We start from the raw sequence: 17,754 nt of genomic DNA, 5'->3' as shown, positions 1-17,754 counted from the left end.
ACCTATATGTATGAATACAAAGCATGTGTATAAAACTGCTGAAAATTTAAACTTCTACATTTCATACCAAAGCAATAAAATTTCCCTGTTTGGGTGGGTTATCCTGCAATTTCCACCTCTTTTGAGAAACATTTCTTGCTAGTGGATATGCCATGCAGAAATCTGAGACACCAAGGTACTATCATCTTTGGGGACTGACACCATCAAAACTGCTTCTAATGAGCTCCAGGGTAAAGCCTTTATTGTAAAATAAATTAATTGATGGATATTATAAACTGAAGAGATAAAAGCTTACCAGATCTGTGATCCTTTTATCCCTCATTCAAACAGGGTCTCTGAATGCTTTCAAAACCTTCTCACTAATACCAGTTTGTTTGCAGCTGGCTGCAAAGCAGGGACAAACTTCTCAGGGGTCAGAAGGTGCCTTTGAACGGATATTTAAATTCTGATCCAGCCACATCCTACAGCCCTACTGATGACCTTGAATAAGAACAAGGCCTATACAGGCCTATAATGATCTGAAACCCTATAATGATCAGGGTTTCTTAGGCCATTGGTTTCTCCCAGATGGTCACCAATCCCCAGAAAATGCTTTCCCACCTGTTGCTGGGCTTGCAAGGGTTGCAGGAGTGAAGAAAGATAGACGAGAATCTTGACTCCCTGATCAGAAGGCTAGATTTATTATTTTATGATATATAATACATTAAGACTATACTAAAAGGAATAGAGAGAAAAGTCTCAGAAGCCTCTAAGCTAAGAATAGAAAAAGAATGAATCAACAAAGGAGCTCTCTCTGATTCTCCCAGAGAGAGCTCAGTCTCTGATTGGCCCTTAATTGTAAACATGGAACATGGGCCAATCACAGGTGCACCTGTTGCATTCCACAGCAGCAGATAACCATTGTTTACATTCTCTTTCTGGGGCCTCAGTCTTCCAGAAGAGGGAAAAATCCTAAAGAAAGGATTTGTCACAAAAGATGTCTGTGACACCCACCTAAGTTTTTAATACCTAATTAACAATCCCCAACAGTGATGTCTCTGTCTAGATACAAGTTTTCTATTCCCCCTTAAAGGCATTGAAGACCCCAATACTTTCCAATCAAGGCACACACTTTTCAAGAAGCACAGCAGCCTATCAGTTACACTCCAATTACTGGGAAATAAGATCCACGCGGAGTATACATATGTCAGATGAGATTTGTACATCTGCAGAAAAGGCATTAGCCATTAAAAACCTCCTGATCCCAGGACTGCATATACATTCCAGATCCCTCTCTCAATGTCCCAGTGGAAGTTACAATGGAGACAACGACTGTCAGCTTTGGTAACCTTTCTTGGAATAAATGTTTTTTCAGGACTTCCTTCAGCTCAACCAAGCCAGGTAGCAAAGAGCAATCATGATGAAGTGGTTAATAAATTACCTTCTTTTCACTCCTGGTGGGAAACTCAAGTCTTACTTCCTGCATCCATGATAACTGTTAAAAAAATACCAAATCCTTCTGGTTATTGCACACAGCACAGGTTTCACAGGATCTTTTTTCAGTCCTGTGGAGGGATGGGATATTTGGAGCCCCATTTTAGAGAGAAGGAGCTGAAGCAAATGGAGAGGAGCTAATCCTCCCTCCTTTTGCATGCTCTGGTCAAATAACCTGATATGGTTTTTAGAGCACATGGAAGGATGTAGGTGACCCCTCCACTACTCCTCATATGGGAGATTCACCATGTGCATCTCTGCCAGCAGGTTGTTAAGCTTTTCACCTGAGGCCAGTTTCTCCAGACCTGCTTGTTAAATTCTTCTGTCTTAGTCAATTTCTCCATCACATTCTTCAGCAATGCCTACCTTATTACTGGCCTGCAAAAATGAATTACCACCTTCCCTTCCATGCTTTCCACAGCAGTTCAGCACAGTGGAAAGTGCGTTTGCATCCACAATTTATGGCAGAGAAACCTAAATTGTTCTTTCTAAGGTACTTCCTGTTTGGAGCAAACATATTTAGATAAGGAGAGAGAGCCATCTCTCTGTCATTTGTTTCCTACAAATAATCTGAACTTAGTAAATTCTGGCCTGAATTTTGGAAGCACATCCATCCTTGGTTAAAAACACGTCTCTTTATTGCCTTCTCTATTTCGTTATTTCTTCTCCTCTTGAAATCTCTCTAAGAGGTGCAGGGCTGATGCTTGTTGTTTACAAGAGCTGCCTGCACCATGATCCCAGAACTGAGTGACTGGGAAAGGATGCAGAAACTGTTTCAGTCATGCTGCAAAATTACTTGTTCCAGATATTTCCTTCTGTAAACATGCTTTGAATTTTAGTAATTGTCTCAAAATTGGACAAGAGATAATTTCTCTCCAATAGTGACTAAATAGACATTTTTCCTATTTCTCCCTCCAGTATAGAAATGGGGGTAAACACGCTGAAAGCATCCAACAAATTATTACAGCCAGCTTGACCCCTAATTGCTCTTGTGCTTTCCTGAAGGTAAAATAAGAAGCTCTTAAACTCTATGTTCAAGGCCACAGCAACTTACCAGACAATCATCACACATACCAGAGAAAGGGCCGGGAATCCCAGTGGATCCTATTAATCCTTTGACATTACTATTTACCTCAGTTTAGCCCTTTTTCTGGTGGTTTTGTTTTGTATTGTTTAGTATTGTTTAGGGTGTTTTTCTGTTCAGCCCATGTGTCTGAACTAGTAGCATGCTTATTTTACTTAGCAGCTAGAATCACTCAGCGCCATACACCACATCACCTTCCACCAGCTCAGACCCATGTCCATGGTTCATACAGCTCTCTTGGAATATTTCTCTGACTATAGCTTTAGTTAGCTTCACTTTTCCTACCCACTCCCAATGGTCTGTACTGGGACTGCAGTTCCTGTGCATCTGTGCTTGTGGAAGTGGGTTGTGTCTGATGTTTTCAAGGTATTTTCCCCCAGACCTAAAGGCAGCATCATGTGGAATGGCAGAGAGATGGATGGAGGACAGCAGTTCTGCCATGGAAGCCTTGGACCAAGGGCTCTTGCCACTGGAGGTGACAGTTTGCCACCTGGAAGTTGCTTTTCCTTTCTCATGCTGTTGGCAAGAGCAACGGCTGTCTGTGATGGGAAGAGCAGCATTTCAACTGGCAGTGAGCAAAACTGAAGGCAGTAGCAGCTCTAGCAACTGTAATTTTGAGGGCAACACAGATGAACTTGAATACTAGAGTAAAGCTGAAATCTGAAGATATCTCTCTCTTTTTCCTCTCTTATTTCTCCCTCTCCCGCCAGCCAGAGTGATCTGAGAATTTGTGCTAATTCACCAGCTGATTTAGCTCTTTGCTTGGAAATTTTGTTGTAGATGACAGAGGTCACCTTAAGTCAACAATCAGAGTCCCTGTGATAATAGCCTGAGGATGGAGATATCAGCGCCCTTTCAGTACTGGGATCTGGTTTCCTTCATGCTACTTGTCTTTTGGCAGGGTGGATTTTTATTTTGGGGGGGTTCTGTGTTTTGGGGTTTTAAAAAATTTCTTTTGACTGTCTGTGTATAAAGATCTCAACCAAAGAGAAATACATACTGCACTGAACAAGAGCATGTTAATTGTTAATCCTCATAGCTGTGACAAACAGGGAAAGAGCATTCAAGTCATTACACCAATCTTCATTAAGTACCTTGGTGCTGACAGATTATTTCTCTGGAATTTTCTTGTTGTGTAAAAGAGAAGGAAAAAACTTTTCCTCTCCTAAAACCCCCTTTGAGTATTTTCAAGGTGATCATGCAGTTTCTTTTTTTCCCTCCAGAATGAGTTTTAATACTTTGAAAAATAATGGTGGTTTTTTTTACTCTTATATAGGCTACATATACTGAACAGTCTAGAGGATTTTAAGTTCGTTTTCGCCTAGGGTCATTACCATACTTTTAACAAAGATCTAAGCAGTCCCAAAGTCTTCTGCCTAAAGTTGGGTTTTTTCCTGTAGAAAATAAGATGAGAAATTTGGAATAGCTTGCTAGGGTTTCTTATGGCTGTTTCAGGGCCAACTGAAAGACTTTATTGTTCTGGTGTTTGCTATAGCTAAGCTGTACACAAATGCAGTGGATAAAAAAAGAGATTGAAATTATGATGTGCTGTACCACCCTAATTGTGGTACACTTGAATTTATCCAAAGTAATGTATGAAAAGAAAAACATCTAGAAGGAGTTTCCTGTCTGCAGCGACCCCAATTTTAAGCACAGGTTAGATTGGTTTACACATTCAGATACCTGAATGTTTTCCAGCATTGGATTAGAGTGCCTACCTGCTCTGGGATTTGGACTGAGGTTAAATAAAATTAGCATTGCAGGGCTTTGCCTTTGCTATGACTTTTACACTAGGGAAAATTTTTTCTGCAGGTTAATTTCCACAAGAAGAAACACTACCCAAATTTATTTTAGCATTCAAGATGGTTCTTGTATAATTGTACCACTTTGTTCTCAGTGGACAGCTTTAAAATCTCAACAGGAAAAAGAAGAGCAACAATCTCCAGCTGTCGTGTAAGTCTATGTCACCAAAGTACACTTGGCCATGACACCTTAAATCAGTGTGGTGGCAGCTAAGTCTTTGCATTGATGGAGTTTGGGGACAGTGACCTGGAGAAATGGGCAATGGTCTCTGGCTGTGTTCAGGAGCAGGTGGTGGGCACTAGCCAGGCTGTACTCCTCCACTCATTATACAAGCTTTTACCATCCTGCATCACTACCTTGAAGGAAGATGGGAACCTTAACTTTGACAAGTTACTGCAGTTTTCTGAAAATGGGCAGGAATGCTTTCAAATTAGCTATTGCAGTATTTATAGTTGCTGCCTTTGCATCTTGGGCAGTTTATAAAATAAGAAAGTTTGAAACCTAGAAAAAAGCAATAGTTCTAGATATGACCTAAAAAACAAATTACCCAGTGAAGTCTCTTGTGCTATGATGAGTTCATCAGCTCATCTCTATTAACCCCTCAAAGCATTTAGATCTCACAATTAACTTGTAATCCCAGAAATATTCAGGATGTGGACTGAAGCTCTGTGTCCTGAGAGCAAGTCATTACATGCAGGTTTCAGTTTAGGAGAGGGAGGAGCACTGAAGGGTAGCTAATGTGCTTGAGCACAGACCTGCAGAGAAAACCTGGAATGAAGGCTCTGAAAGTATGAGGTAAAAGAAAACAAGCCAGTATTTATTATTAAAAATATCTTAATGATGAATCAGTTGTGAATGGGTGGGACTAGTGATACTACCTGCTTGGGCAGACAGAAGAAAAACATAAAAGGCCATGAAGAAGTCCTGATACTGAAAAACAGTGTGTGGAGGAGAGGTAATGCTGTTATTTTCCCACTTATCTTTATCAAAGAATCAGAATGTTTAAACCCCTAAAAACATTCTGTGACAGTCATGATGGTACAGAGGCACACAAGAGTGAAAATGCCTTCTACTGAGAATTCTGAAAGTAAAAAACTAAAGGAATTTCACATGCACACTAGGTTGCGGACATTGATTTGCTGCTTCTAAGGTCTGGGTGACTGAGTGCCACATTGGTGCTCACAGAAAAATGCATACCTGCACTTGAAGCACAGGGAGCTCCAGACAGTGTCAGGACCCTGAAGAAAAATTGACCAAGACAGCTTTATGACTAACAGGCAGCATTCAGCCATGACACAGCTTATTAAAGGAATAAGCGCACAGGCAGAAGTTCAAAGTAGCTTGAAAAAACCCTGCAGCTGTGAGTAAATACGTTGCTTTATATTTGAGACACTGAGGAGTGTTCAAACATATTATTGTTTTTATTATGCTTGCTATTTGCTCACCAGTTCATCACCAATTGTTTTTGACACTGGAAGAAAATCCGAGCAGTACTTGCTGTATGAAGGGATGATGAAGCTGTAGGGCTCCTGACCATGGCAGTGAGGCATCTCCCCACCCCACAGGGACACACCCCACCTTTATGGGGCTGCTTAGGAATTGCAATGGTCTAACTAGTAGAGATTTGTCTCTGTTCAGCCATCACTATGCTTTAGAAATTAGTTCTACTCGTGGTGCCCCAATGAGTGTCCCAGTCCCTGTGCTTTTGCCACCAAATGTTCCCAATGGGTGTAACCTGGGGCAAAGACTGATGCCATTTTCCTCACAGGATGGCAAATCCTTTTCAGGCAGCACATTACAGCTGCCCAAGTGTCACGGTTCCGTGGCTAGTCACGGCACTGGCTCTTGATGCAACCTATCCCTCCTTTCATCAGGTAGCTCAGCCATAGAGGAACACCTTGTCCCGTGGCCGTGGTTATCCTCAGGATGACTCGGGGACATGGTTTGGTCCCGGTCGGTGAGTAGAGAACGCCTTGTAGCAGATATTCCACCCCTACATGCACAACGCCGGGAACAGTGGGATGCTGGAAGCTCTCATGTGAGGCTGGCTGGTGTGGGGCTGGTGCCAGTCTTCTGTGACCCTCTGTCCTCTCCGTGCTGCTGTGGCACCGCCCGCCGCACCGGAACGTCTTCCCCCACACACGCTGTGGTGCTCGGGCCTTATCTTTCGTACCTAGCTGATCCCGACGCTTTCTCAAACCCGCCACGAAAGCCCTGCTGAGCGTGGTTTGGGCCGTCAGGGCGTGTACACGGGTTGTGTGCATGGGTTATGTGCCCGTGATCCCGGGGCCTGTGCCCGAATTTGTATCCGGGGTCACTGGGGGGGGCCGGGGTGTCGTCCGGCCAGGCCGTCCCTGGGCACCGCCGGCCCTACGCTCTCGCCGTCGCGCTACCCCGCGCCGCCCGGCAGAGGTCGCTCTCCTCCTCCCTCGCTCGTCCCTTGATGCTTGCAGGGAGCTGTAGTTCGGCAAGCCGCGCGGAGCGCGGCGCGGCGAGTATTGAGGACTCCTACTCCCAGCGTCCCGTGGGGCACCGGCCCGGCCGTGCCTTTTGAATGATTTCACTGCGTTCGGCGCTTGCGGCGAGTGCAGCGGCGGCGGGCGGGATCCAGGGAGGATCTGCGGCGGGTGCGGCGCGCGCCTGGCCCGTCGATGGCGGCCCGAGCGGGCCCTGCCGTGGCCGCCTGCGAGCCGTGCCGCTGTTAGGAGTGGTAAACGGCCTGCGCGTTCACCCCTTCGCCCATCCGCCTCGGCGGCCGGCGGTCCGTCCGCCGACATGTCGCTGGCCATGGAGGAGGAGGAGTACGCCCGGCTGGTGATGGAGTCGGAGCCCGAGTGGCTGCGGAGCGAGATCAAGCGTCTCTTCCAGGAGCTGGGCGAGACCACCCGAGAGAAGATCCAGGCGGCGGAGTACGGGCTGGCAGTGCTGGAAGAGAAGCAGCAGTTGAAGCAGCAGTATGAGGAGCTGGAGCTGGAGTACGAGACCATCCGCACCGAGATGGAGCAATTGAAGGAGGTGAGGCGGAGCGGCGGCAGGTGGGCGGCCTGGTCCTAAGCGCGGCCGTGGCGGGTGGAAGGGCGAAGGCAGCGCTGAGCGGTGGGAACGGGGCCGCTTTGGAGTCGGGGGGCGGCAGGTTGAGGGTTCCCGGGGTGCTGTGGGGCCACCGTCTGGCTCTGGCAGGGCGGTTGCCCCCTCCCCAAAATGACAGCTCCGAGGTGCCTGGCAGCAGGCCGGCCCTGAAGAGGGAAGGGATGGGAAAAAAAGGCCTTTCTGCTCCAACCTCCGCTCCGGAGAAAAGGGAGGGAAGCGAGTAGATGCTTTTCTTTATCTTTCCGTCCCGTTCCGTTCCGCCACGGGATCCGGTGGGTGGGCCGCCCCAGGGCTGCGTAGGGCGAGAAGCCGGGTCGGGTTGCCCCTCCCCGGGGTTGGGGCTGCCGCCCCCGCGCCCCCGAGCAAAACCCAAGCAGGCGGCGGGGGGCGAGGGCCGGGACCAAGGTGCGGTGGCGATGCTGTCATATGCCTGTTTTTGTGTGGAAGGAGAAATCGTACGTTGGTGTTAATCACTTACTCAGTGGGGACCACCACGAAAATAATACAGCAGACTTCGGTTCATATAGCCTTGGTGCAGGTCCTGCCCTTAGCATATTTTTTATTACTTTCTATTTTAAGGGAAATTCCAAACCTAATCTGTACAGGAGAGTAAAGTTTGTCAGTAGAAACGCTGTATTAGGCAATTTGCGCATTGAGTTCTTCTCATGCAAGATCTCCTCTAGGTGTGGAATGTGGGAAAAGTGCTATCGGGGGAGCAGTCAGAGAATGCATAGTGGTGGTTTGCGCTCCTTATGAGCTGATCCTGTCAGCCCACTGTAGAGCATGGCCCATGGGAACTTGTCTGCGTATAGCTTTGTTTGGTTCAGTGATTTGGCATGCAGGCAAACCTTGTGCTGCTTTTCAGCTGATTAAGGCCTTGCCTTGTGATACAGCCTAAGAGGTGAATATAGGTGGATTTGACCCGTACGAATTGTATCCAGTGGGATTTAGCTTTTATTTATTCAGTTGGAGATGGATTTAAAATAAAATCAGAATACAGTATTTCAAAGGAAAAATAAATGCTTGTAACAGACTGGTATAAAATCAGCTGAATTGGTGAAATCCTTCCCTTCCTGCTTACTATATATCTTTTGGTCTTGTAAATAAAGCTTTATTTTGTTTTTATTGCATTAAACAAGTATAAGCAAAGAGATTAATTACTTTGAATTACATGGCTATAAACTTGTTAACTAAATATGCAAGTTGAATGGATATGCTGCTATTCCTAAAGCCACTTGAGACCAGCACAGTTACAGCAGCATACAGGAGCAGAAACTTGGAAGTCAAGGGCAGAGACAGTTGTAGAACTGAGCTCAAGGGAGAGAAAAGTCAGTAAACCTAGTTGGTAGGTGGAATGAGAGACATAGCATGGAGGCATTATGGGTCTGGCCCAACCTCATTCAGCAGGGCAGTGCCTGACACACCAGTGGGAGCCAAGATGCCTCCATCACAGGTAGTGCTTTAGTCACTGGGCTGTCCTATGTGTGTTTGGGCATTACATGTTTTGACTTGCAGATGGAAAAAAGCTTGATGATACTGTATTTTTATTCATTTAGGGCTGTTACAATTGAGAAGCATGTAAAAGCATTTAAAAAGGAAAAAAAAATGGCAGAATCAGCAATGATTCACTCTTTTTGGCTTTTAACATTTTGAAGGATTTGCTTTGTGTGTTCATGTCCTGCTCTAATTAAGTCAAAACCTGGGAAGCAGACAATTCTGGGAGCAGCTTGAGTCCTCTAATAGCCTACTCAGGGAAAGAGCATTGCTCCTCTAGCTTTCTTGTGATGCTGTGCAGGAATCTGGTTTGCTGTAGATCTTGTAAGCCTTTAGCAGATGTATGAAGCATATGCTTGTAGAAGGAATTTATCATTGTTGCTGTTTTATGCAACTTCTTGTTTTTCCCACACTCAGTTAGAGGAATGCTGCATATGAGACTTACTACATGTCACACTCCAACCTAAAGAGACTCCACCTTGGGTTACTGAAGTTGTTCTTGGGGACTGTGGGAGATTGATGTGAAACTAGAACAGTATTGCTTTCTATTTCTTGCTTCTTAACCGTGACTTCATACAGCCTTTTAATGTATAGCCCTTTTAGTCTCTATAGAGCTTACTTTGTTCATCTGTGTTGAGTGAGCTAAGCGGCACAAGGCCATGTTAGGCAGGGTGTGGGGCAAGCATGCGGTGGTTTTCTGTCCTGCTGGCTATTGTAGATTTGGATATGCTTTAATTAGTTTAATATTATAACTCCTGTATAATGGTCCAATTCATACCATAGGTAAACGTGGTCAGAGCGTAGGAACTTTATTATACAGTTTGTTGAAAGTACAGGCTTTTCTGCTGTAGTCATCAGATCTTTCTGGCCAGGTTCTCCTCCCTGCCACCCAGTCTCCAATGTGTCAGAAATTCAGAGCCTTAACCACCACTGTTGTATCCCTTTGGTAAATGTGAATGGCATTGTCAGAGCGGTATCCCATTTGGTAAAGGTGTCAGTGTACTCTCAGTATTTGCAATCCAAGTTGTCCTGCTGAAAATGGGGAGCTGCTGTGTCCTTGCCGTGCTGAACCTCCACACCAACCCCTTTTTAACAGGAGTCAGGTTTTCTCTAAGTTTGTTCTTTTACTTGTATGTGTGCTGACTTGATCTCATATATCTTTTAAGGTACTTTCTGCTGCATTTCTTCTGTCATTTTATTTGACAGAACAAAACTGAAGTGCAAACTGTCTTCCCAGGAAGACTTACTGTTATTTGCTTTTGTAAAAAGGAATTAATTTCAAACTGTAGCAAAGATTATGATAAATATTTTCCCTAGTTCAGAGAAATAAGATATTGGTTTTCGTAAAATACTACATTGTGTTGTGAACATATAATTTTATTCATTTTTCACTCCCTCTAGGAGATGAAGTAACTTAAGTTTTTTTCTGTAGGCTTTGTTTCAGCTGGTAAGTCACCCTGCAAGCCTTTGTGATATTGCCAATTATATAAATGACGGGGCTGACTACATGCCTGGGCAGAGACACTTCTTACGTGGATGATACATATGATCACACCTTTGTGCACTCCAGCTCACAAAGTGATCATCTGAGGATTCAGTTATTGCTTTCCTGATGATTTGTGGGGGAATGTAGCATGGAAGGTTTGCTTGAAAAAGAGGTTATTGGCTTTGCTCAGTACTTCAGGGTTGCTTTGAGATGTCAGATTCATAACCAGCTACTAGCTCAGTTATGAAACTGGCTGCTGTCCAAAGCTCCTTTCTGATTAAGAGGTTTTCTTGTATTGGTGATTGTAGAATTGTGTTTAAACCCTTGGAAAACATGGGCGTTATGATTAATCATTTCTGTAACAATGCAAAAATTCCTAAGTAGACTATGTCTATCCTTAAAGTCTAAAAGCATATGTTAGTGTGTCACAGTTAGCGTAACATAGATGGTTTGTGGTTTTTAAGGAGGGAACAAGCTTACAAGATCTCCACAGGGCTCTTAATTTCTTTGTATGGTAACAGTGGCCCTTGTTTCTGTTTTTTGCCTTTAAGAATCATGTACTGACTTTAATGCCATTTTATGACTTCTCTGTTGGCAATTCCTGGGTAATCTTGCAAGCTGACTTTAAAAGACACACTCAGATAAGACCTTGCTGCTTCATTTCCCAAGAAGCCCAAGTGGGGTGTATGATGCAGCTGAGGTGATGTAGTATTTCTGAGGCTGTAGTATTTCTGCTGTTTGAATTTATATTGAGGTGGGGTGTAGAAGATCTGTGATCGCTGACAGAAGTTTTACTTAATTGACTTACATATGTACTAGTTAATTTGGTACATTATATTTCATCCAGGCTGGTTTAACATTTCGTTATGTTACATTTTATTAATGAATGTTTAACTGTGCTTCTTCAGAAGTGAAGGAGAAATCATTGCCTTTCCTGTCTACCTCATATAGTGCTGTGTACCTTGTAGACAGACATTGTAAACTGCTTGCTGAAGTAGCAGTGATTTTCCCCACTGGATTTGTCCAGTGCTTTTTGCCAGTTTGTACTGCTGTTCTCATTTTGTGTGGAAGAACATAAAGGCAAAGAGGGAAGAAACAGCTAGGCTAAAGGTACCTAACAAACTCATGACAGACTGGGATTAGACCCTCTGTGCACATGAATCAATGCTGGATTGACCAAGTCTTTGTATTTAATTATGGTAAATAATGATGTTCAGTTTCAGTACCTCTAAGCCTCAGGTACACATCTGCAGCCTCTTCCTATTAAATATTCAGGTGATATATTGATTCCTGCTGAACGGAAAGGATGTTAATATTTTTGAGATTGCCTCTAACTTTGCAGCGCAGTTAAAATCAAAGGATTTAATAAAATAAATGTTTACTTAAATAGGCCAGCTTAGGTGAAATTTAATTCTGGTTATACAGATGTAAATTTGGAGTAGGAAACGTACAACTGCAAATTGAATTTAGGAAACTGATAGCAAATTTGCGCATATTAGGTGAAAATGGTTATGCTTTGGTGAATCTGTCTTGGGGACTTAGTGGTGATTGTTACTTGGACTTCAGCACCTGCCACACTTGAAATGTTAGAACACAATTGCTGTCTCTACTGTCAAATCAGGCTGAAAGCTGTGGGTGGGGTAAGCAAAGTATTCCTGTGTAAATTAAGCCTCTTATATTTTGATAAATCATAGTTGCTTTATATGAAGAATAGAGGCACCCCTGATATTAATCTGATGTTTGCAGTGGTATAGACACTTAGTACCATGTTTTGGAAAAGCTACTTTTCTCACATATCCTTATTTAGGAAGAAATCAAAATGTGAAAAATTAAATGTTCCAATTCTTCCTGGTGTACTAGAAATAGTAACCTGTAATGTTTCATGTTACTAAATTTATTTTCTTTGCTGTTGTTCCTTGAACTGCCTTTCTTAAAAATAATAAATAATATTCTTGAAATTATGATTTCAGATTATTTTATGAAATTGCTGAATGTTCTTCTTGGTCTTTTTCGGATAAAATTAATATACCTTATGTATTAGAACAACCATAAGTATTTGGATGAATAGTAAGGAACTTTTAAAACTTATTTTAAAAACCCCCATGTTTCTGCAGAAGTAGTTTTCCCTAAATTGCTGTAGTCTCAGCTGAGAGCTGGGTCTTGGGGAAAAGTCATGTTTTACTTTTGGTTTGTGATGCTTGTCTGTGCCTTGACCCAAAATGAGGTCTGTCCCTGACTGCTAGTAGACATTAGATAATTTGTTTCTAAGTTTCTTCATTAAGTTTAACCCGAGGTTTTGATGTTCGTCAGCAGTAGTGCAATTTGCTACCTATTTTTTCCCTGGAGGTGTGGCAACATGGAGTGTTTGCTGTCCAGTGGAGGGGATATAGTAAAACTATGCTGTGGAACTGTGCCAAATTTTCTTTGTTATTTTTCTTTCTTTTGGTTTTGTTCTTAAATTAGGTCATTACCCCAGTTTGTGTCACAGGCGTGTTGTACGTGGCTGTGCAGGTACCACCTCACCTAGAGTGTGTTAAAGCAGCAGCAAACAAGGAATGAGAAGAGCAGCTTCAGCTAGTCTTTCTGCTGAGCTTGGCGACGAAGCTGCTGCCTTAACACCACAGAGAGCAGCAGCACAGCGAGCGGGATCTGTCTGGCCTGGCTGCTGGGAATTAGCAGTCCTGGGAATACTGCAGTGGCAGTGTTGTTCAGGCTGGTGGCTTTGGTTGAGGTCTCTCCTGGGATATAGTCTCTCTTGTAGCATTTCTTGTATTTACACAAATTAATTGTTCCTTAGAGCCTTGCATTTGGCATCCTTCAATGTGCAGTCCATGAGGGTACCTGGGAGCTGGGGCTTGAAGGTGGGATGGGAAGCTGCCTGGGTGTTCAGAGAACAGGGGCAGACCATCTTCGCATACAAAACACTAGACCAAATGCTGCATGCTTGTGGCTTCTCTGCACGGGTGCTGCAGGGGAAGATTCCTTCCAAGCAATATTGCTGAGGACTGGAGTGAACTCAGAGGGCTTCACAGTGGGGGATATCCATGTGTTCCCACACCCCTGAAGCGGAAGTTTTGTGCAACCGCTGATGTGGTAGATGTCCTGCCTGGAAACTGAAAGTCTTAAACCTAGAGTCGCTGGTGTTTCATCACATGGGCTGTTGCGGTTTCCTCATTTCAAATCTTGATTCATCCTTTCAAAATCTATGAAACATGCTTGCTAGTTTCAGGGGTATTAATACCCAATATTTGACTTAATACCCAAAATATCCCTTTGACCAGACTTTCTTCTAGTCTGCAGGAGAATTCTAATGATTTGGAAAATTGTCTGATTTTACTAGGAGAAGGTAGGAGGGTGGGAGCAGCAGTTCTCAAGTCTATGCACTGCCCCCAGACTTAATAAGTTCACCATTTCCTCTTCCACTCTATGGTATGTAAGCTTGTGAGTAATCTGTAGCAGCTTTCGGCTGTAAGATGGCTTCCAGAGGGTGATGCATACTCCAGGCATTCATTTGCTTGCTTTCTCTGCTTTTGGCAGACTGCAGAGAATTGTTTGTTCAGATTTGGTAACCCAGCAACAGAGGAATATAGTGTGGGTTTGAAATATCGCCTACAAAACCTCAGCAGAGGGAAATGACATAGATCAACTTTGCCATCCAAATGAATGGAAGACCCTCCATTTCAGGGAAGAGCCAAAGTTTTAGGTATAATAGCTGTAAACTGTAGCTTTTTTTCTTCATTTCCCCATTCTCCAGCTCATCTTCCTTCCTTCCTTCCACCTCCTACTTTTCTCCCCCTCCTCTCTTCTCTGCTGTTTTCTGGCTGAAATATACACGAGGCAGCGGATGTCAGGCTCACCTCACTTTGGAGTGGGGACTTACCTGAGGAATCTTCTAAAAGGTGTAGTGTGTCTTGCCCACAGACAGGTTTGCCACTGGGACTCTGAGCAAGCAGGGATATGGGGCTAATTTGGGGTGTTTGGCCCCAGCGTAGTTGAAGCTCAGTGTGGGAATGGATATGAATTCTCTGCAGTCCTGTGTCCGTGTTTGGAAAGCAGCTGTGCCATGCGAGGCCCTATACAGCTCTCGCTGAAGCAAGTGGTATGTCTGGTGGGGTGCTGAGTCGTGCTGGATAGCGCAGACTCTGCAGCATGCTGCAGTCCTTGGTCTCCATAAATGATTTTTTTGCACCCCTCAGTTGTTGCCAGTGTGCAGTGTGGGGCTTGGCAAGCTCCCAGCATGGTGCAGAGTGCTGTGCTGTAGGCAGTGAGACAGTATTTGGTAAGTTCATTAGGAAGTCCTTCTGCATGTTCAGTGTCAGTGCTGTACAGAACTGGGCCTGTAGTTCAGCTCTGGCTCTAAGGCAGAGAAGTATACTGACCTAATACCATAACTGGGATCCAGCCTGCCCAAATCAAACAAGATTCATTGCTTCCTGTGCACAGAGAATTTGCTACATCTGATTTTCCAAGGCCAGAATCCACTGTGTTTTCCGATGATGAAGAATGGTGTTTGTTTGGAGCTTGTTCTATTGTATGAATGGGTAATTCTAAACCAGAAGGGATTTTCTCGCATCTTGCTGCACAAGGCTGTGCGTGTTTTGAGGGAGAAATTTGGTTGTGATGTCCAAATTGGCTGCTGCATGACATATCTGTATTCCACTCAGCCCTCTAGTTCTTGGAAGCTGTGGGTGAAACTTCTCACCAGTGTGATACTAGGAAGGAAATGAAAAATGCATTTTCAAGCAATCAGTATATAATTATTTAGTGGTTTTCTATGATGTCATTTGGAGAGAGCATTTGGCCTCTGAAATAGGAATTGGATTCCAAATAGGAATCCAGTATTGTTGGATGAGTGTGACTGTCCCCAACAGGTCACAAGCAGTAACGAGTGTGTCATGTAGCATGTGCCCCCATCTTTGGTATATACTATCAAACAAAGAAAGATCATCATGCCAAAACATTCTTCTCTAATAAATGCAGGTCTCCAATTCAGCAGAAATCATCTAGCAGCAGTCTAGATTTGAATTTTTCTCAGGCTCAGTATAATGCAGTAGCTTTATGAGACTTGTATCTATGTGAATAAAAGCTTCTGTCCTACTTGTGTCTTGGTTCACTGTGGTCAATAGCTGTGCAAAGCAATTCCACTTGGCTCCCTTTTGGGAATGCTTTCAGAAAGTATATGGTTTTAACTAAGAAATGGCTAGCCAGCCTCACATGAAAGTTTGATTTTGCAGACAGATAAGTCAAGTCTCTCAGTGGTGGAGAGCTGATATTGGTCTTACACCAGATTTGCCTGTTAATTGCTTGGTGTTCGCTTGCTGAAGGTGGTTTATTGGGGCAAGTGTGCTAGGTGCTGTGACGGTGAGCAGCAGAGATGGGATGTTCCCTGGGAAGGTGCCACACTGCAGCACGTAGCTGATTTAGAAAGTGATGAGAGATTGTATTTTTTGAGTGAGATTCATGTTATAGTGGTTGGCATAGATGAAAAGGGTTCCGAGGGTGCTGATGAGGAGCATCTACTGGTAGGAAGGTTCATATGCATGCACTAGACACTTCTGGCTCTTGGTGCAGTTTACAGGGTTGAGTATAACATCTGCTTCCACCTGAAGCTCTGTCAGATTGCCTTTCAGACACATTTGACTCAGAGACAAAATGCAAAATAGAAGGCGTTTTTGCAAGTTTCTTCTTTAGGGGTTATTGATACCTCTTTTTTGCATGTATGTTTTATACTAATTGAGTCCAATTCAGGAAGCTACTTAAAGGTGAGCTGAAGCCAAGATATCCAAACTATTGCCTGGGAAACAGGACCACTTGCACTTAATGGCTAAATTAGAGCAGTGCTTGGGAAGTAGGATTGTTTTAAAACATTTCCCCCTCTCCACAGTGGATACAAAAAAGTCTTGTTCTAAGATCCTTCAGTAATCATAGAAATATTTAAAGACCAGATTTGAGTCACTTGGAAGAAATCAAGCTGAGGAGTTGTTCAGCGCTAGCCTCCAGTATTATTTATGTTGCTACAGAGCAGTCCATAAAAACTAAAGACTGAGCACAAGAGTGACCACAAACACAATGTGCCATATGTAACTTATTTTCTATTCTTTGCCCATAGGCTATGTGGCCTTCATCTTGGGATCACTGAAATCCCAACTGGACAATGTCTTGAGCATGTTTTTAGTGGTGACCCTGCTTTTAAGCAGGAAGGTTGGAGTATATAACCTTCAATAGCTCCCTTCCAGTCTTCAGTATCTACAATTCTGTTACTTTGTTGCTTACATATGTATGTTTTTTACATACTGTGCTTTAAAATATGCCCCATAGTTTAAATTCTGAAGTTTGAACTAATTCATATTGTTTATCCCCTCCTGCTCTATTTAGTCAGTGAATACACACTGAAGGATTGAGTAGCTGAATCTGTATTTTACCAAGTGGAGCACATGAGACATATTAGTTGTGTGTCTGGACTTCAGGAGGGCTGATGGAATGCTGTCTACTGTGATACTTGCAGTATTACCCCTTAGGAAAGGAATGCAGAGAAGAGTTAATTATCTGTCATTGTCAGGCATTTCATAGATTTTATAGTTTTATTCGTGCATGTAGACTTCTGCAGTGCTCCTATTAATCACTTTGCTGTTTAGCAATTTTGATGCCCTCCTCTCACGTCTGCGTGTATTCTGCATCATTCAATTCTCTATACTTGTAAACTGCTAATGTAACTCCTTAAACAAGGAGTTACATTATATACAATACATGTGATCTATACAATATATGTGAATGAATTGTGATTACCTTTAACTTCGTGGGGTTCTGGGGTGGGGAAAGCTTGTATTTCAGGACTAGTTTTCACTCATGTGAGATGTATCACTTTTCTGTCCTTCAGGGTTCACAATGGAGGTAAGCATAGTAGTGAATTGGAGTAAAACCATAGCTAGGACTCTTCATGGCTTGACTGAGGCTTAAGTACATACCTTGCGATCTCTTCTTTCTGAAATCTGGGAGGGTTTTAGGAATTAGAGAGGGCCTCTGAGGGGTGGCTTGTAGGCTTTTTGTCAAGGCTGCTGGGATAGTGGACTTGAGCATTGTCTGTCCTGGAAGTTTGGAGGAAAACTTTCCCATTGAAATATCCTGTTTTCCAGGCTCTCATGGAAAGGAAGAGTGCAGCTTTCCTAGCAGTGTTATGTTTCAGACAGCTTTTACATCTGAGCACTTAATAATAAATCAGCTTAGTCTTATTTTCTCTCTGTAGAAGGAGACAGGGAGAAATGCCTACTCATTTCACTTGGGAAACAGGTAGAAGCCAAACAATAAGAGTACAGTAAAGGAATTT

General features: G+C 43.5%; 1 protein-coding gene across 2 annotated transcripts in view; it reads left to right on the top strand.

Annotated features, from left to right (window-relative positions):
- The first annotated feature begins 7,005 nt into the window (after positions 1-7,005).
- BICD2 (BICD cargo adaptor 2) overlaps positions 7,006-17,754 on the top strand; it is a 51,335-nt gene continuing 40,586 nt past the window's right edge. For both annotated transcript variants that reach the window (XM_059479814.1, XM_059479813.1), the window contains exon 1: positions 7,006-7,375. In XM_059479814.1, coding sequence (XP_059335797.1) covers positions 7,136-7,375 — 240 coding nt within the window. In that variant the 5' untranslated portion in view covers positions 7,006-7,135. The remainder of the gene's footprint in view (positions 7,376-17,754) is intronic.

Source organism: Ammospiza nelsoni, chromosome 11 (assembly GCF_027579445.1).
Source record: "Ammospiza nelsoni isolate bAmmNel1 chromosome 11, bAmmNel1.pri, whole genome shotgun sequence".
In the NCBI taxonomy this organism is placed as follows: Eukaryota; Metazoa; Chordata; class Aves; order Passeriformes; family Passerellidae; genus Ammospiza; species Ammospiza nelsoni.
The sequence above is the reverse complement of the archived record's forward strand: the minus strand, read 5'-3'. Positions and strand labels throughout refer to the sequence as shown.